Here is a 20,793-nt window from a genome sequence, read left to right as displayed (position 1 = left end):
CCGCCTCCACCACCTTTGCTTTAGGGACTAGTTTTCTTCATTTTGTACTAGGAATTGATTCACCTGATGTTCGGTGGGGAAGGCACGGGTGTGGAGAGCTGGATTCTCAATGCATGGGAATGAGCCAGTGGAGGCTCAGAGCCCTGCTGAGGTTCTCAGAGGCCATGTTAGGGCCGCCTGTTACATCACCTATAAAATGGAGGAATTGGGGGCAGTGGGGATAGATTTTATGTAAAGTGCCTGCTGTGCAGTGGGGAATCCACTGTTTGGAGACACTGTTTTGAGCAAAGGCAGAGCCAGGTGCTCTGGGAGTCCAGAGGAAGGACCATTTAAAATAGGGGGTAGAGAAGAGACCATCTAAAATGGGGGGGGGTGGTCTTACTTGGGAAGAGTCTCAAGCAGTGAGTAGGCCTTCATCAGGAATTGAGGTAGATGGGCTGGGCAGGAAAGGCCACAGTACGGCAAGCCTGTCACTTCCCTACTCTAGCCAGGGCCTTGCTCTCAGGAAGCAGGGGCCAAGTTTGCTGAGCTGGGAAGTGACAGGAGACAATGCTCCGGAGTTCAGATCAATGCGTCATTCTGACCTTGACATGGGTAAGGCTGATTTAGGAGCTGAACTCATATTCCCAGGTGAGAGCAAATCAAGCAGCTCCCCTATGAAATGAAGACAATAAAGCCTGGCCTGGCTGAGCCTAAAGGTCTCGCTCCTGAGGACCCAGAAAGCATTTCAAGAGCTCAGCCAGAGGCGGCTTTGGATCTGAGGGCTGCACACGTTGCGGAGCTCCGGGCTGGGCAAGGATTCTAGGACATACTTTATCACAGACACGAGGCTTTCTCTGGCTAAGGCAACCCTGACCCCCAAAATCATTTCAACTGAAAGCTGTCTAAAACGTATGGTGCATCTTGTCTGAGGCATCCCTCAGAGTATTCCACAATGAATCAGGATATTTCCAAAACTGTATTCCATTATCTCCTTAGCCTTTGATAAGAGGATGTCTATAGAAATCATGATCTGTGTACTTGATGGAATTGCATAAAAGAAACTGGTAAAAACGTGGGGCAGTAAAGTATTAAAATATTTATGATAGTTACATGAAAAAAGAAGAATAAAAATGAGATCTATACAATTATTTCAACAAAGCTGGCCAAGGCTGGAAAGGAAAGGAACAATGAACACTGGTGGATTGTGAGTACATTTCTAAGACTTTGTATAAGTTGTTAAAACTGCTGTTTGTGCCTTCTGTCTAAAACAGAGTGAAAGATGAAAGAAATGGAGCAGCGCTAGAAATACCAAGTTGAGGGTGGCCAGCTTGGAGGAGCTAGCTGGGGCCACTAGAGTAGGTAAGACAACTGTGGATGAGCATATGGCTGGAGGGCAAAAGGCCTACAGTCAGGGCTGAGCAAGGGAGAAAAGCCAGAGTCAGCAAAAGCGCAGCAAGGGAAGGTGTGGCCGGGAGCGTCACCACTATTGGGAGGCTGAGGGAGCGGGGTGCTCCCGGCTCATCCCTGGGAAGGAACCACGACCTCAGGGGCAGACAGTGCAGGGAACACCAGGGACAATGGGATCATCTCCCCGGATCCTCACAATGACAGGAGGTAGGCACAGGCCTCCGGAACACCCATGTTCACGTCCTGTTCGTCACTGGCCCTCATCTACTCACCTGACTGCCCAGGAGGAGGGATTCCGCCAAGGCCTCGAGGGAGCCTCACAAACACAGAGAGGACAGCAGCTCTGTTGCCAAAACACGGCTCCAGGGCAATGGGTTTGGGAACAGTCTGGTGGGAGATAACAAAGAACTACCTAAACCGGGGTTTCTCACATGTTAATGATGCAGCCTTCATTTCTGAATTTTTTTTTCATTTTTAATAAAAATTTAAATTCAATTAATTAACATATAATGTATTATTGGCCTCTGAGGTAGAGATCAGTGATTCATCCGTCTTTTATCAGTCTTATATAACACCCAGTGCTCACTACATGTCCATCACCCAGCTACCCCATCCCCCTTGTGATTTTTAAAGATGCCCTCTATTAGTTTCTATTGCTGTGTAATCTTGGTTGCTTACAGCAGCACTTATTTTTTTTATAGCTTTTAAAATCTTTTTATGAACATATAATGTATTATTAGCCCCAGGGGTACAGGTCTGTGAATTGGCAGGTTTACACACTTCACAGCGCTCACCATAGCACACACCCTCCCCAATGTCCACGACCCCACGACCCTCCCCCTGGCAACCCTCAGTTTGTTTTGTGAGATTAAGTGTCTCTTATGGTTTCTCTTCCTCCCGATCCCATTTTGTTTCATTTATTCTTTTCCTGCCCTCTAAGCCCCCCATGTTGCATCTCCACTTCCTCATATCAGGGAGATCATATGATAGTTGTCTTTTTCTGATTGACTTATTTCGCTAAGCATAATACCCTCTAGTTCCATCTGTGTCGTCACAAACGGCAAGATTTCGTTTCTTTTGATGGTTGCATAGTATTCCATTGTATATATATACCACATCCTCTTTATCCATTCATCTGTTGATGGACATCTAGGTTCCTTCTATAGTTTGGCTATTGTGGACATTGTAGCAGCACTTATTTATTATCTAGCTCGGTTGGGCAGGTCAGAAGAGCTCCGTAGAGTTCCTGCTTACAGATATAGATCGGTTCATCCCTTCCATCAGTTCTGGGAAATTCCCAGCTCTTATCTCTCAAAGGTCTCCAGGATCTCAGCTCTTATCTTCACAGGTGGAAATCAAGTTAGCATCTGGGCTGGCTCTTTTCTGCAGGCTCTAGAGAAGGATCTGTGCAAAGCTCTTTCAGGTGCCCTCAGGTGGCCAGCAGAATCCAATTCCTTGCAACTGTAGGTCTGAGGTTCCCACTTCCTTGCTGCAAGGGGTCACTCTCTTCCAGAGGCTTCCTCCCACAGCCCCTCCAGCTTCAAATCAGTGCTGGCGTGCCAAGTCCTCTGCATGTTTCCTCTTCTGCCACCACACAGAGAAAAGCCCCTCAGTGTCTTAAGGTCTCAGCTACCTTGGGATTTGTATGACTTCTGCCCAATCCTTTCAGAGCAGCACTTAGCATAGTGATGGACTGAAAAACCATGAGTGGGGAATTGTGGTGGCCATCTTTAGAATTCTGTCTCCATACCCCCAAATGTGTCATTCATTTCTTCCAGTTTGGTTGAGAAAATGACTTCTGGAACCACTGTGGCTGCAGCACTGGGAAGGACGGGGTAGGTGAGAGGACAGTGGTTTGGATCAGTGTGGTGACAGCGGTGCAGGTGTGTGCAGGGGTGGAAGACAGAACCAAAGACATGTGCTGATGGACTGACTGTCCCATGAGAATGAGAGCAAGCACGGACCAAGCACAACTCCAGGAGTTTGGCCTGGAGCGGCTCAGATGATGTACGGAGTTGGGGGCGATATGCCAAGGAGAGGTATTGGGGGGATAATATCCACAGCTCAGCTTTGGATAGGTCAGCTCTGAGACTGCTGCTAAGACAAGTGGGGACGCCGAGTAAGCAACCAACTGGATACAGGAGTTGGCGGCTCCCAGGAGAGCTCTGAGATCATGGTGTTAAGATGAACCCACGATGGAAAAGATCACTGCTGTGGTCTGAATGTGTCCTTCTAAAATCCGTATGTTAGGGCGCCTGGGTGGCTCAGTGGGTTGGGCCGCTGCCTTCGGCTCAGGTCATGATCTCAGGGTCCTGGGATCGAGTCCCGCATCGGGCTCTCTGCTCAGCAGGGAGCCTGCTTCCTCCTCTCTCTCTCTGCCTGCCTTTCTGCCTACTTGTGATCTCTCTCAAATAAATAAATAAAATCTTTAAAAAAAATAAAATCTGTATGTTAAATCTTAATGCCTAATACAATATTTGGAGGTACGGCCTCTGAGAGGTGATTGGTGCCCTCATTAGAGGGACCCTAGAGAGCTCCCTAGCCCCTTCCGCCACATAAAGTCAGAGTGAGAAGGCGCCATCTACGAACCAGGAAGGGGGCTCTCACCAGATACTGAATCTGCCAGCACCTTGATCTTGGACTTTCTAGCCTTGAAGATTCTGAGAAATTTCTGTCATTTCTAGGACACCCAGTCTCTGCTGCTTTGTATGCAGCTCAAAAAGACTAAGACGGACATCAAAGGAGTGAGCGTAGAAGGCGTGAGAGGAGGCCCAAAGACCGAGGTGGACCTGCACCGCTCTTAGAGGTGTGGGGAAATGGAGAGCATTAAATAGAGAACACTGAGCCAGAGCAGCCAGAAGGTGAGAGTGTATGTGTCCTGGAAAGAGAGTCAGTACAGCATTTGATGGAGTAACCAACTGGGTCATAGGCGGTTGACATATGATGTATGGTGCCTCTCAGTACTTGGAATTTGTCTATTTTTTTTTTAATCCCACAAATTGTTATTTTATCATATTTTCTTAGATGTGTATATGCTTACCATTTCATTTTCTCACTCTTCCTTCTTATTCCTCAGTCCATCCTTCTGGGTAGTTTAAACTTTCTCCCAGCACATCCTGCAGACATTTCTTTTGTACAGGTCTGTGGTGGTCAACTCTGCTTTCCTTCTCATCAGAAGAAATCTTCCTTCTGTCCTTGTTCTTGGAAGGCAGTTTCAGGGGCACGCTATCCTAGACTGGCAGTTCTCCTCCTGATGTCATTTGGAGACATTCTTCCACACTCGCTTGGCTTCTGGTGTTACTAATGAGAAGTCAGCTTTGCTCTGTCATTTCCTTTTGGTGATCTTCCCCCCCCCAGTTATTTTTTAATGTAATAAATCAGATAACATATACCATCTTAACCCCTTTTATTTTTTAAGACTTCTTTTATTTGAGAGAGAAAGAGACAGAGACAGAGATAGCAAAGAGCACACACGTGGGGAGGTGAGGGAGAACCAGACTCCCGGCTAAGCAGGGAGCCCCACACAGGGCTCAATCCCAGGATCCTTGAAGACAGACGCTTAACCGGCTAAGCCACCCAGGCACCCCTCCCCATCCTAACCCTCTTATTTTTATTTATTTATTTATTTGGTGGGGTGGGGGCGGGGAGGGTGAGAGGGAGCACAAGCAGGGGGAATGGCAGGGAGAGGGAGAAGCAGACTCCTTGCTGAGCTGGGAGCCCGATATGGGGCTCGACCCTAGGATCCAGGGATCATGACCTGAGCTGAAGACAGACTCTTAGCCAACTGAGCCATGCAGGCGCTCCCCCACTTTCCTTCCATCCTAACCCTTTTTACGTTTACACTTCAGAAGTATTAAGTAATCATGTTGTTATGGACCATTACCACAATCCATCTCCAGAACTCTTCTCTCACAGAACTGAAACCTACACCCATACTGACTCCCTATGCCCCTCTTTCCCAACTCCCTGACAACCTTCATTATACTTTGTCACTAGGGATTCGAATACTCTACATAACTCAGAGAAGTGGAATCATACAGTATTTGTTTTGTGACTGGCTTATTTCACTTAGCATAATGTCCTTAAGGTTCACCCATGTTGTAGCACGCATCAGAATTTCCTCCCTTTTTAAGACTGACTAATATTCCTTTGCGTGTATAGGCCACATTTTGCATACCCATTCACCGAATGATGGACATTAGGGTTGTGCCCATCTTTTAGCTGTTGTGAATAATGCTGCTATGAACATGGGTGCGCAAATGTAGCTTTGAGACCCTGCTTTCCATTCCAGCAGGTATATCTAGAAGAGGAACTGCCAGATTACATGGTAATTCTATTTTTTTTTTTTTTTAAGGGAGACCAATACTGTTTTCCACAGCAGCTACATCATTTCACATTCCCACTAACAGTGCTCGAGCATTCCGATTTCTTCACACTGTGGCAATCCCACAGTATAGGTATAAAAGCCACGTTAGGTCTTCTCCTTTTATCCTCCATATTCTTATCATTTGTCACAGTTTCCACCTTCTTGTCTCTCTGTTCTGCATTCTGTGTAATTTCTTCAGATTCATCTTCCAGTTCAAAAATTCTGTCTTCACTTGTGTCTGACATGCTGTTTAACGTGTAAACTGAGTTATTTAAAAAATCTCAACCCCTATATAGTCCATGTTGTTGTTTTTTTTAAAAGTTTATTTATTTATTTAAGTGATCTTTACACCCCATATGGGGCTGGAACTCACAATCCCGAGATCAAGAGTCACATGCTCTACCAACTGAGCCAGCTAGGCGTCTTCGTATATTCCATTTCTAATAGTTCCATTTGGTTCTTTTTAAGATCCGGTCCTTTTTGATTTATGGTCTCCTCATCTTTACAACTCCATCTTTCCCATCTTTAAACATTTCAGACAGAGCTATATTATGTGCTTGAGATGCCACTCTGACACAGGAAGTTCTGTCTAAACCACTGTCCATGGCGTCTGCTAACTCTTATTCCCAGTGAGTTGTCTCTCTTGTCCTTGGTGAGCTCTGATGGCTTGATCTTGATCTGTGGGGATCCTACATGGCTGGATTGGGGATGCTTTCCCACAGAGAGGATCTGCACCTACGTCAGCAGGGAGTCATGGTGTGTTACCAAGTAGGAACCACTTCAGACCACACATCGTTCTGGCTTGGGTTCACAATTTGTTCTTTTTTGCAGGGAGGGACAAGAGTATTCCCTGGGAATTTCACCTACTTTCTCTGAGCTCAGTAATGCTTTAATAAATATTTTAAAATTCAGGATCTATAGTTGTTTCCCCAGATTATCTGAAATATTTCATCATTTTGCCAAAAGAGAAACTTTTCTCACTTTCTTCCTCATTTCCTTTTGGAGGAGTCAGAAATATTTATATTCCATGGAATGCATAGTGACTCATAATTTTTGCCCCTTTAAGAAAATTCCCTAAATTCCTTATAAAAAGCAATGTTGCAATTTAGCTCTTTTCCAATATAAATTTTAAATTATTATGTCACAGAATACTTAATAAGAATTTGAGACAAACCATTTATATTTTCAAATTCTTTGACCATGAGAATGCTTAACAACATGAATGAAAGACTGAAAAATGAAAGCAAAAGAGTATCTGACAACATCAGCGTGCTGTCTGATGGCTAAAGAGAGAGAAAGAGAGGAACATATCATTACGAGGCAATAGAATAAGGCTCTTGTTCTCTGCAAGTTTTCGGGACTTTTGAATCATGTTCTCACCTTTATACTCCCCCCAATAAGATCAGGAGGCTCTTCATCTGTTTCCAAGGCAACGTTTACGGAGGCAAAGGGGCGACTGGCCATCTGCTGCATCTCTCTTAGAAGTTGCTACGAAGTAATATTGTGGCAAGTGTTAGCAGACCGAGTGCTGAGGGGAATTTAATAAGGGATGCACATATTAAAAGTACCTCATCCTTCCCGCTTCAAACAAATCAAGTCCAAAATGATATTTTTTAGACAGCTGGATAAAACTGGACACAGACCAGGTATCATCAGGATTTGCTAAATTTTGTTGAATGTGATGACAGTACTATTATCGTATATTAAAGAAAAAAGTCCTTACTGGTTAGAGATACAGGATAAGTACTAATGGACAGAGTGTTGTGGTGCCTGCTTGCTAAGTACATGAAATAAATGACGTAAGCCCTGTCTCCTTGTGTTTTCATTACTAAAGCCAGGCTTTCTTCCTTCCTACTGAAACTTGTACTGAGACCACAGATAGGAATGGAAAGAGCTCTCTGTTCCCAGGGGTGGTATAAGTTGAAAACAAAAACATGTGAAGTCTGGCACAGTTAACACTCCAAAACTCAGCCCAGCGCCTTGCACATGGTGGGATCAATATATATCAATCATGTATCATTGAGGGTATTAGCACTCTGGGCACATCATTGAAGCCTGGAGGTCGGTCATGCCATGGAAGACAACCAGGCCTGACTTCAAACCACCCACCTGGAACTATGGTAGGAGACAGAATCTTAGTCTGGATAGATCAGGGCTCTGTTTTAGAAGGATATTTTTATCTTTTTTTTTTTTTTTAAAGATTTTATTTATTTATTTGAGAGAGAGAGACAGTGAGAGAGAGCATGAGCGAGGAGAAGGTCAGAGAGCGAAGCAGACTCCCCATGGAGCTGGGAGCCCGATGTGGGACTCGATCCCGGGACTCCAGGATCACGCCCTGAGCCGAAGGCAGTCGTCCAACCAACTGCGCCACCCAGGCGTCCCAGGATATTTTTATCTTAAACATTTTCTTACAACACTAACATTCTACATCTCGTCAAGCTGTTGGTCCACTTCCTCAACAAATACAAGTGGCAGCCCTACTTTGGGTTCTGCGCTATTCCCGGAGCTGGAGTCACAGCAGGACAGAGCACCCACGCTCCTCCGGTTTGGAAGTTCCTTTGGGAAGAGTGCAGGAGGTAATGTGTGTAGGCGTCTAGTGAGCACTTCAGGAGTGTCAACTGTTAGGACTTCTGTAATAAATCCCAGTAAGTCATTTCTTCTACAAATCCGAGAGGGATAAGCCATGACTGAAGCTGGGGAAATGCCGAAATATATTCTCAACAGCCGGGTTCACAGTTACAGAGAAATTTTAAATGGCAAGGGTGAAAGCTTAGTTAGTTTGTTGATAAACACTGTTGTCATAAGCATACTTTTTTAGGGGTGGGGGAATTCTTAAAGAAGTTTAATCTGGGACTTCTAAAGAAATTTAAATGATTTAAAAAATAATACGCTGGGGGAGCCTGGGTGGTTCAGTGGGTTAAGGCCTCTGCCTTTGGCTCAGGTCGTGATCCCGGGGTCCTGGGATCGAGCCCCGCATCGGGCTCTCTGCTCACCAGGGAGCCTGCTTCCCTTCTTCTCTCTGCCTGCCTCTCTGCTACTTGTGATCTCTATCAAATAAATAAACAAAATGTTTAAAAAAAATAATATGCTGAAGAAACTATTATTCTTATGGAACCTAAATAAAGCCTATCCTAACCCTGCAAAGTAGGAATCTTCTAATTCTTCCTTCCTCCTTGATAAAGCATGTTCTCTGGTGTGGCTGAAGAAAAGAAAACCTCTTCTTCATCAGACATTCATCATTCCTACAGAATGGTGAAATATCTTTTTAAAATTTTATTTAGAGTCACAAGCATACTTTTTAAAAACCTTTTTCTACAAGGTGTTCATCCTCTCCATATTTTCTTTCAAGTATGTTGCAAACATTTTCTAGTAGGCTGTTTGTCTTCACTGATTTATTCTTGATATACTTTATTACTTTTTATGCAGGCAAATCGCTACTCTACTGTGCTTCTATCATCTTATCTGAAAATAGTAACTTTGTCCCCTTTCTAATAATAATAAAATTTATTTCTCTTTCTCAGAGTGCACAGCTTAGAATGTCCAGAACAGAATTAAGTGACAATGGGGCCTATAGGACTAGGCAAGTGGCCTGTGAGGATTGAAGTCCCAAGTTTAAAGCCCAGTTTGGTCTCATAGTAACTGTGCATGAGGCACAGAGTAATTTACTTTTCTGCCTCCCCGAGCCTCAGTTTCCTCATCTGTGAAACAGGGTCAGTATTTCACAAGCTTGTTATGAAGAGTTAATCAGTTAATCTATATAAAACCTCTTAGAACAGTGCCTGGAATTTAGAAATGCTCAAATGCTAGCTCTTCTTAAGACAAACTTGTCTAGATTTTGTTGGTACGACCTCTAGTATTTTTATATCTTGAGTGATCGGGATATTCTTTATAGTGTTAAAAGGAGGTATTATTTTTGAGTTTACTAAGAGTTTAGTTTTTAAAGCAGAAACCAGTGTTGAATTTCAATAAATGACTAAGTGATTACTTGGCCACTACTAAAAATTTAGGTACTATTTTTACCCACTGATATAAGGTATTCTGACAGGGTTTCTGGGAGCAAATGATCCTTTTATTACACTGGTAAATTAGACTGTTCCACATACAGTCACTGCGTGACTGGCCTTTGTTTCGGTTTCGAAGTTTCTATGCATACAATGAATGAGGACTCTTTAAGTTTTCCATCTTTTCCCTTTATCTGGAACAGTTTAGGTATTTTGGAAATAATTCTCCTAAACACTCAAGGAGAAATAGGCCATTATTATTATTTCCATAAGCTCATCTCAAATGGAAACTCCTAGGGTAATGCCCTTCATGGAGAGAGTAATATTCTGACACCTTTTTAATTCCTTCTCTGGCTACTGGTTTATTGAGGATTCCCACTTCTTTCTTACTCTGTTTGGATAACATGTATTTCTTTTTTTTTAAAGAACACCGTACAGTTTTAAAAAATGGTACAATTCATTGGGTTTTAAAATGTATTAGTAATGAGGCTATTAAAAAAAATTCCTCTGAATATGTTACCCACTGAATTTTAAGAATGATAATAAAAAGGATGCAACATTACCTCTATGCTAACATCACCTTTATGTGGGTCAGAAAAGGGGTCACGGCCCCCAGGAGGAGGCCCTCATTACAGACATTAATGTTCTGCGGGCCTCTGAGTTTCAACTTGGGATATTTCCGTTCTCTTCTAAATCTTGTCTGTAGATCGATTTTTTTTTTTAAAGATTTTATTTATTTATTTGACAGAGAGAGATTACAAGTAGGCAGAGAGGCAGGCAGAGAGAGGAGGAAGCAGGCTCCCTGCTGAGCAAAGAGCCCAATGCGGGACTCGATCCCAAGACCCTGAGATCATGACCTGAGCCGAAGGCAGCGGCTTAGCCCACTGAGCCACCCAGGCACCCCTGTAGATCGATTTTTATATAGAAAAGGGCATGAATAGATACAGAAGACCAAGGAGTGTGGTCAGCCTAGACCTCAGTGCCCTTCCATTATCAACAATGCAATAGGAGACAGGACTGCTAGAAGGCAGAGTCATAACATCGGTGAAAGGTGCGATAAACGAAGAGTTTATGCTGTCACTTTTAACCAAGTTTATTTATTTGATTGGTCACAATTGTAAATATTTGTGAGACTTAATATTGTTTTTTATTAACATATAATGTATTATTAGTTTCAGGGGTACAGGTCTGTGATTCATCAGTCTTATACAATCCACAGTGCTCACCACAACACGTACTGTCCTCGAGGTTCATCAACCAGTCACCCCATCCTTCCACCCCTCCCCCCTCCAGCAACCCTCAGTTTGTTTCCTGAGATTAAGAGTTTCTTATGGTTTGTGTCCCTCTCTGGTTTCATCTTACTGCATTTCGATATTACTTTTAGAACAGAGTTCTGGATATATATCAAGACTCATTAAAAAAATGAAATTCAAGCAAAAACTTAACTAGACACTGATTTATCTTTGAGTGATGAGACATTTCTGAGATGCTTAGCTGGTTGATTTTACCCTCCTTCTCATGAAAAGCCCTACTACTGAGCCCCCAGATCTCCTGCCTGAGTTAAGGACAGACTGCTCGTAGAATGAGTAGAATCAGCAGCTGTTAAGTCAATACTAAAGACTAAAAATACTAAAGATTCCTTTTAGAAAGTTAAAGGCATGTGGTGCAGAACTAATTTTACTTTATATACACTAATCAAGATCTACAGACCACATTCTGCAGACAGGGCAGCCCAAGTCTCCCTGTGATATGTCTATCATTTATCACTAAATCACTAAAACTGACTTGCTTTAGAGAAACAGAAAGGAAGAAGCTCTCACAGGCATTCGTGAACCTTCATCCCCTGAGGCTTACCTCTCTCCGCCTGGAGGCCCAGCAACTTTGTTTGATCTTCCAAACCACAGCAGCCACCAGGAGCAAAGAGAGGAAACAACTGTGAGAAAGGAAAGTACTGAGTTATTATCCCAGCCCCCAGAATCAGCACTATCACCCACCCACGCCTCGGCCAGGCAGGAAGGGTCACCCCAAAGCCCGACTCCGAGCACTTTTTTCACGACTCATCACAGCCATGTCCCAGCTCACGGGAAGCAAGTGGGAGAAGGCTGTGAAGAGCTGAGCTTCCGGACTACATCCCCAAAGGCACTGGCTAAGAGCTCCAACCGCCCACTGGGCCTTTTATCAGAATGGCCCCTCAAGGCTTATCCCAAAGAAGAAAAATAAAACCTAGGATAATAATAATGAATGACACACATGCTATTTAATTGACTTAGCAAACCTTTACTGATAAAACTAAAAAAATGAGAAAAGTTCGTGATAAACGTAACAACCAGTTTTTCATACGGGAGAGGAAAACACAAGAAGAAATAAATGTATATATAATAATATATATTCAATCATAGTTTTATAAAATAAATTCATATAATTTTTATAAAATAAAATGATCGACCTCAAGCCAAATAACTTTCTTAAAAGTATTAGGAGAGAATAACTCGCCACTGGTCTTATAACTAAATGCTTTAATGTTCTCTCATCTGTAAACCAGGTGTGGATGGTTTGAAAAGCAACCTCGACAGCAGACAGAATGACAGACTTCTGTTACCTGCAGACACAAGGCATTTGCAGCACAGGTCTGCTTCCAGAACTGCAGCCCCAGTACACCCAGCTGCTGGCTGGAGGTAGGCCCTCAAGCTGGCTGCAGGGGGCACGCTGAGGTGTAAGGATGACTGAACTCCCACCCTCTCAAGGATCCCACAGCCCCCCGCTGCCCCGACATGAATGAGGGAAAGACAGCTCCAGTGAATTCCCTGACATGAAAGAGAAGGGGCTTGCCAGGGTCATCACTCGAGGGAGAGCCTCCTGGTTCCTGTCTTACTGGGCCTCTCGGCTGTCCTGACTCTCCTGGTCCTTGTGCCTCCCTGATGGTCTCAATTTTCCTTTTAATCAATACTTTATTGAGGCAGGTCCTGTTCTAGGCCCATAAAATACACCGATGAACTGGACAAAAGACCGCTATTTTCATGGAGTTGACATTCCATCAGGTGGAGGTAAAAAATAAACAAAATAAACAAGCAACTTATAGAGCAAGTCAGAAGGTAGTAAATGCCACGGAAATAAAAGGATGGTAAGGAAAAGGGGGTCCGGGAGTGCCACTATCACTTTAAAGCAGAACGGTCAGAGTGGGTGAGTCTTATTTCTCGAGAAGGTGACATCTGCGCAACACTTGGAGGGGGTGTAGGAGGTGGGTCAGGGGTGGTCTACAGACACACACCTGGGGAATGGGCGTGGCTGTGCACAGCCAGAGGCAAGGAGGAACCTCAGGAGGCTGGCATGGCTGGAGTTGGGGGGCAGATGGGTCACAGGGAAAGGCAGAGGGGTAAGCAGCAGTAGACCTTGGGAGGCCTGCAGGCACGCTAAGGGTACTGGATTTTACTGACTGAGATGAGGAGCTAACTTAGTACTGAAGCAGAGAAGTAACATAATTTAACCGATGCTGAAGAGACTTTTAGGGTAGCAATGGCAGGAACAGGGAGACCAGTAGTCTAGGAGATGTGATGTGGCTCAAGCACTTGGGAATCTGGACATCATGTGAAGGCTGAGACCATAGAATTTCCTGATGTGCTGGAGGGAGGGGATGGAACAGAGAAGTTCTGGCCCGAGGAACCTGCCATCAACCTAGACAAGAAAGGCTCTGGGTGGAGCCGGTGCAGGACAGCAGACAGTGTGAGACACGCCGAATTCTGAGCTCTCCACCTAAGCGCCAAAGGGAGAGGTCCTGGACAGACACATGAGCCTGGAGGCTGGGTGCCAAGTCGGGCTTGGAGGTGGCGTTTGGGAGTCATAAGCATACCCAGTTAACCCTTGGACAACGGGAGGGTTAGGGGTGCTGACCCTCCGCACAGTAGAAAATCACGTATAACTTCTGACTCCCCTAAAACTTAACTATTAGTAGTCCACTGTTGACAGGAAGCCTTACTGACAATATAAACAGCTGATTAACTCATATTTTATATGTTATATGTATTATAGGCTGTATTCTTACAATAAAGCAAAGGTAGAGAAAAGCAAACGTTAGTAAGAAAATCATAAAGCAGTGCGTGGGTGGCCCACTTGGTCAAGCATCTGACTTCTGGTTTCAGCTCAGGTCACGATCTCAGTGCCGAGTCTGCTTGAAATTCTCTCTCTCTGCCCCTCCTGCTTGTGCTCTCGTGCAAATAAATAAATAAATCTTAAGAAAAGGGGGAATCATAAGGAAAAGAAAGTACATTTACTGTACTGTATTTATTGAAAATCTATGTGTAAGCGGACCTGCAGAAAAAAACCTGTGATGTTCGAGGGGCAGTGGTGTATTTGAAGTAATAAATCTGGATGCGGTCACCCAGGGAGTGAATTACAAATATAGAAGAATGTTCTGGGGGGCACACCTCACCCAGGAGAAGTTGGGGAGAACAGGAAGAAGCAGTAAAGGAGTCTGAGAAGAGTAATCTGTCTTTCTTGGTTTCCTACTTTTTTGTTATTTTTATTCTGAAAGAACACAAGGAGGCAGCAAATCCACATGGAGGGGCAAGGAGGGAATGGGAATAGCTTCCAAGTTGGTCAAGATGCCACCAATATAGTTGAACACAGGACTGTCCTCGGAGGCGAGCACCTTAGTGCCACTCAGAGGCTTCTCCTAGACTACCCTCAATCCAGAGGTGTAAGACAGTACAGCTCAGGTCTGTGTCCTCTTCCCCTCCACCACCTCCTGGCCTAGGGGCTTCCATCTTGAACACAGACTTGTTAAAAACAACAGCACCCCAGTTTCTTCTACTGATTCCAGCTTTTTAAAAAAGATTTTATTTATTTATTTGATAGAGAGAGAGATCACAAGTACGCAGAGAGGCAGGCGGTGGGGGGCGGGGAGCAGGCTCCCTGCTGACCAGACAGCCTGATGCGGGGCTCGATCCCAGGACCCTAAGATCATGACCTGAGCCAAAGGCAGAGGCTTAACCCACTGAGTCACCCAGGTGTCCTCCAGCTTTTCTAAGAAGCGACACAAACAGCATACTAACACACAGTGATTATTCTTCAAAGCTGTTATGTGTATGAGATTTCTCCTAGGGTAATACAACAACAAAGAACATTCTAGTTATTTCAAAAAAGGTGGCACTCCCTGATTTACCTCCCTTCTTTCCTTCCTACCACAGTTTGGGTATAGGTAGTGCTGTAACTCAGTGTTCACCCTACTGCAGTCCCTCTTGTCAACTGTTTTCTAGATTTTCCCATGTAAATGAAATTTAAAGAAACATTAAACCATGAAAAATTTTCAAACATACACTCAAGTAGAGGAAATGATCTAATGAATTCCTATGTCCATCACTTAGCCTTGGCAATTACTAACATTTTGCCAATGTCATTCAGAGATCATCAAAGACATGCATTTCTCTTTCAAAACTAGGACACTAGCTCCAGGCGAAGGGTCTCTCACTTCCTGTCAGCTCTTTACCCAAGGAGAAAACAAGAAACATTTCCCCTTTTTGTCTTAAACCTGTTCTTGCTTTCAAAGGCTTATACTTCCCTGAGTCTATTCTCAAAAAAATTCATGCCTTGATTCTAAGTTTCTCTTTCTACCTTTAGTCTATGTCGTTTGCAAACTCATAATTTGTGTGAGCACTCAGTGTTTGGGACCTCTGTTTCTCACCAGCTTAACTCATTGTGCAGTTAGAATGATTTTTTTTTTTTTTAAGATTTTATTTACTTATTTGGCAGACAGAGATCACAGGTAGCAGAGAGTCAGGCAGAGAGAGATAGAAGAGGAAGCAGGCTCCCCGCTGAGCAAAGAGCCTGATGCAGGGCTCGATCCCAAGACCTTGGGATCATGACCTGAGCTGAAGGTGAGGCTTTAACCCACTGACCCACCCAGGCGCCCCTAGAATGATATTTTTGAGAGTATCCTGAACATTCTCTCCAGAGGGCAAGACTATTAACTAATGGTTATTTCCTGCTCTCACAAATCTGGCTTTTCTAAAACTACGTATGCATTTTCTTGGCCTGGCCTTGACCTCTAACGCAGCTTAAACACAGAGACACACTGCTTCTTACTGAGCTGCTGTGACTTGCATTTCACCATTCTGGTCAGCATTAGATCCAAAGAGGCAGGAACCCACACTCACGTCTATCTTCTGGAATGTGAAATGGACTTGACAGAATGTCTGTTGTCAGTGTGGCAAGGGTCTAGCAGAAGCTCAGGAAATTAAGTTTTACAAGAACATTGTATCTGGCCTCTAACTGAAATTCCCATTACATGCCCTCTTTTGGGCCAAGTGAAGTGACATCACCTATTTCTCCTTTTTTATCCTCAATCAGACATTGGCCTCTAAGGCATCTGTGACCCCAGCCACAAAGATGTCCACAGAGTGTTGGTCCCTCTTACTACTACCAGTTGTCCTAACCACCCTGGCACCATGCTCCCAGATACAAAGCCCTTTCACATACATGACTTCATCGGATTCTCACGGCAAGCAAGCAGTGGGGTCTTATTATTTCCCTCTTCATTCACACTGGAGTCTCAAGTAGCATCTCATTAAGATACAAAGAGGGCTTAATGGATTTGTCAGAATCTAGAGTTTACTTCACTGAGCCCGAGTCTTGAAGTATTCTTACTAACTTCCCTCACAATGATTTTCTCACTTGAATCCCTGAGTGCCCTGCCCCCTCCCACCCCCCATTCTCTTTTCTGTGTTATCTGAGCTGTTCTTCAGAGTGCTGCTTAGGATTCCCTGGATATCTTTCTTCTCCCCTTATTGTCACTTAGATCCTTTGGGACCTGGTTAACTTGCTTAGGGAAAATATTTCATTCCTCGTGTTCATAAAAAGGACTCTTTTCTAGGTTAAAAGATCATTATCATTCTGAGTTCTTAAACAAACTGCGGGGGTGGGGAGCACTGGATTCTTGTCCAAAGGTTCCACCTTCAAAAGAAGAAATGACAAGAGCGCCATTTGTCCTTGTTTGCTACACAAGATTCCACGGTCCCAGCCAATTCTGATGGTTTTACAGTCTTCCACCAGAAGGGACGACTCTTTACTGGGCTGGTACCTGGCAGCAGGGTCACCTCAATCTGTATGCATGTTCCAAGAATATACATAAGACCTGCTCATGAGCTACCGAATTAGCATGTGGCCTCTACACGCCCTTGAGAGCACGCCATCAACGGGCTCCACCAACTTCTTTCCCTCAGAGAGGCTGGTGCCTCCGGTTCCTTGAGACTCAGCACTTCTCCTGAAGCTCTAGTTTACATACATGTATTTACACGTGACTGTGTGCTAGGGGCTGGAGAGGTGTGTGTGTGTGTATATGTGTGTGAGTGTGTGCCTGAAAGAGACAGTGCACCTGTTCTCTTAAGCTTTGAGTCTAACTGTGAGCACAGATAAGAAGCAAGCAAAAAACTGTGGGAAGTACCATGATGAAAACTAATACGGTTCTCTGGGAGGGAACAAAAGAAGACCATTTAGTTTGGGGTTCTGGGATGTGGTCTTGGAGGAAGGAACACTGGGCCAGGACCTGAAGGATGAGTGTGGTATAATTAAAAAAATGTATGTTTGCTCTTTTTCCCCGAGTTCCTGGTATAGAGCTCCTAATTTTTTTTTTTTTTTTTTAAGATTTTACTTGTTTATTTGACAGTGAGAGAGAAAGACAGAGCACAAGCAGTCAGAGCGGCAGGTGAGGAGGGGGAGGAGCAGGCTCCCTGCTGAGCAGAGAGCCCGATGAGGGGCTTGATTCCAGAACCCTGAGATCATGCCTGAGCCGAAGGCAGAGGCTTTAATCCCCTGAGCCACACAGGCGCCCTCCCCCTCAATTTTTTTTTTTAAAGATTTTATTTCTTTATTTGACAGGAATATAGAGATAAAGAGCACAAGTAGGCAAGAGCAGCAGGCAGAGGTAGAGGGAGAAGCAGGCTCTCTGCTGCGTAGGGAGCAGGATGCAGGGTTCAATACCATAAATGGGGCCCAAGACAAACAAGGGAACACACACACCTGTTAATAGTTGCAAAATGAAACAAAGTCCTAAGTTTCAGCAAGAAAAAGGCAAATATCCCAAGAGAAATATAAACAAAGGATAGGGACCAATCATTCAAAACAGGAACTGAAAGACATTAGCAAGTATCAGTCATAATTAAAGAAATCCAAATTTAAGATACCAGTGATACCTCCCAGACTGACGAAATGAAAAATAATGACAATATCTACTGTTGCTAAGAACTAATAAGAGCAACAGGCAGAAACAATAAAAGAAATTATATTCCTGCTGTAGGAGTATAAATTGACGCAACTGTTCTGAGAGGCCACGGCAGTGTTTTTGCATTTAAATGTAAAAGCATACGTAACAAAAACTGAGAACAATCTAAGAGTCAGTCAAAAGAGGAATGGTTAAATAAAATATGGTACTCCTATTATGGAAAAAGCTGTTTAAAAATGGAGTGAAACCGCACATGGGAAAAGTTAACCGTAGAACACTGAGTGAAAAAACAAGTTCTAGAACAACATGTAAGGAGGAAACCCATTTTATAAACCCAAGAATCAGAAAAACCACAACTTCATGCACAGTGCATATACACACAGAAAAAACTCTGGAAACACAAACATTAAAATATTAACAGTGGTAATATTTAAAGAGTAGGATTAGGGGAAGTTTGAGTTTTAGTTTTTATGTTGTCTGAAGTTTTACTATGAACATAAACAACTTTTTAAATTTATAGTAAAAGAATTAGCTTTATGCTGATTTTCTACCTTAAAAAGTCTGAATGAGGACTTACTATTTTGTTTTCAAATACTTGGGATTAATTTAGCATTATTTTATCATATCTGTTTATGTCGCCCCTACAAAATTTTCCCTTTATCTAGGTCACTGTTGTTCAACAGAAATTTAATGTTAGCCACGCATGTAATTTTAGAAGTTCTAGTAGCCACAATAAAAAGAAAACACACACGGGTGAAATTAATTTTAATAAAATTAGTTTTATTTAACCCAAGATTGCTAAAACATCATTTGAAGATGTGACCAATATAGAAATTGAGGTATCTTATGTTCTAATATTCTACTAAGTCTTCAAAATCCAGTGTGCGTTTTATACTAATAAGCACATCTCAATGTGAACACTAAGTTTTTATCAGAAAATAACTGATCTGTATTTAAATTTCATAAAATTCACATTTGAAAAAGCAGATTCACATATCCAGGTTGTTCTAAACACACAAGTTCTCTGGTAACTGAATCAAGTAGTTTTTAAATTTATATTTAAATTAAATATATTTAAATGTTTGAAATTAGTTAAAATTAGATAAAACGAAAAATTCAGTTTCTCGGTCACACTAGTTACATTTCAAGTGCTCACGAGCTACATGTGACTAGATTCATTTTAAGTCTATACTGATCTTCTAGCTTCTTGTTTATAACTGTCTACTTTTAATTCTATTTAGTTTTTCGTCACTTCAAACAAATCTGAGACCTTTAAACTTTATCTGTTTCCTTGGTTATGTACATATTCTACTGGTTAATCTGATTTTGTGCCCAGTGCCACAAGGATCACTTGTAGCTTGACAAAGTGTTTACTGTCGGGGGAGGGGGCAGTAGACTGTCTTCCCACCCTCTCCATTTTTTCTTGGTAATTCTTTCTTGATCTGTTATGCTGTAATTTTGAATAATTTTACTTACTAAAGTAACGGAAACATGTCAATTTAATTTTTGTTAGTGAAGTATAGAAATGTAATCGATCCACCCCACCCCCCCACCCCCCCGCCCCGCCCTGAAACACTGAATGCTTTTATCAGATTTTCTCTCTCTGCAAGACTGGAGGGACGCAACAGTTACTTCCTGGTGGAGATGTCATCATCATCCAGAAACTAAAGGCTACAGTTCACAGCAGGCAGAAATGGGCCCATCAGGACATGGCTGAATCTCTCGAAGAGAGGCCATCTGCTCCCCAGCATCACTCAGGAAGGGATTTCTTTCATGGTCAAAAGGGGGAGGCACCTAATAGCTCACTATGGGAATACAATTAATTATATGGTTTTTCATGCCATCATCTGCCTTTACCAATAAGAGCTGCAAAAGATGTATGTCTCTGAATGACATAGAACTAATTTTTTAATATTGCCCTTGTATCTAGCAACTTTGCTGAATTCACCTACCAATTCTAATGTTTTTTTTTCTGCATTCTTTTGAATTTCTATAAATACAATCATATTTTAAGGTGATTTTTTTTTTCTTTTCTAATTCTTATGTAATTTTTCTTATCTTACTATATTGGCTAGAACCTTTGTCACAATGTTGAATGAAGCGACTGATAGAATCTTTTTTTTTTTCTTTTTTTTTTAAGTGGGTTCCATGCCCCGTGGGGCTTCCAGTCATGACCTTGATATCAAGAGTCACAGGCTCAAGTGACTGAGCCAGCTAGGAGCCCCTGATATAATCTTTGCTTGTTCTTAAACTCAATTTCACCATTAAGAAAGTGGTTTGCTGTTGGCTTTATATATTGGTCCTTTATCAGATTTTTCTTTTATCAGAAGTTTCTTTCTATTCTGAGTTTCCTAGGAGTTTTTTAATGAATGAGAGATCAAATTTTTTTTAAAAGATTTTATTTATTTATTTCACAGACAGAGATCACAAGTAGGCAGAGAGGCAGGCAGAGAGAGAAGGGGAAGCAGGCTCCCTGCCGAGCAGAGAGCCAGATGCGGGGCTCCATCCCAGGACCCTGGGATCATGACCTGAGCCGAAGGCAGAGGCTTTAACCCACTGAGCCACCCAGGCGCCCAGAGAGATCAAATTTTATCAAATGCTTTTCTTCACTGCTTAAGATGATCATATTATTCTCTTCTCTTATTATGCAATTCAGATCAATTTTCTGATGCTAAATCAACTTTGCAATTCCTGGAATGAACCCAACTGAGTCATGATATTGTTGGCTTTTTAAATTACTGGTGGAGTTTTGCTTCTTCATTCATGAGGGAGACTTGTAAATTCTTGTCAGGTTGTACTAAGCTCATTAAAATATACTGGGATGT

General features: G+C 42.8%; 1 protein-coding gene across 1 annotated transcript in view; it reads right to left on the bottom strand.

Moving 5' to 3' along the window:
* ATRN (attractin) overlaps window positions 1-20,793 on the bottom strand; it is a 151,183-nt gene that overhangs the window by 5,146 nt on the left and 125,244 nt on the right. The window contains exons 26-28 of the mRNA XM_044263364.1: window positions 11,611-11,689; window positions 7,136-7,243; window positions 1,662-1,776 (exon numbers count right to left, since the gene is read on the bottom strand). Of these exons, the coding sequence (XP_044119299.1) occupies window positions 1,662-1,776; window positions 7,136-7,243; window positions 11,611-11,689 (302 nt within the window). The remainder of the gene's footprint in view (window positions 1-1,661; window positions 1,777-7,135; window positions 7,244-11,610; window positions 11,690-20,793) is intronic.

Source organism: Neovison vison, chromosome 8 (assembly GCF_020171115.1).
Source record: "Neovison vison isolate M4711 chromosome 8, ASM_NN_V1, whole genome shotgun sequence".
Classification (NCBI taxonomy): Eukaryota; Metazoa; Chordata; class Mammalia; order Carnivora; family Mustelidae; genus Neogale; species Neogale vison.
Note: the sequence above shows the minus strand (reverse complement) of the source record. Positions and strands in the feature narration are given on the sequence as shown.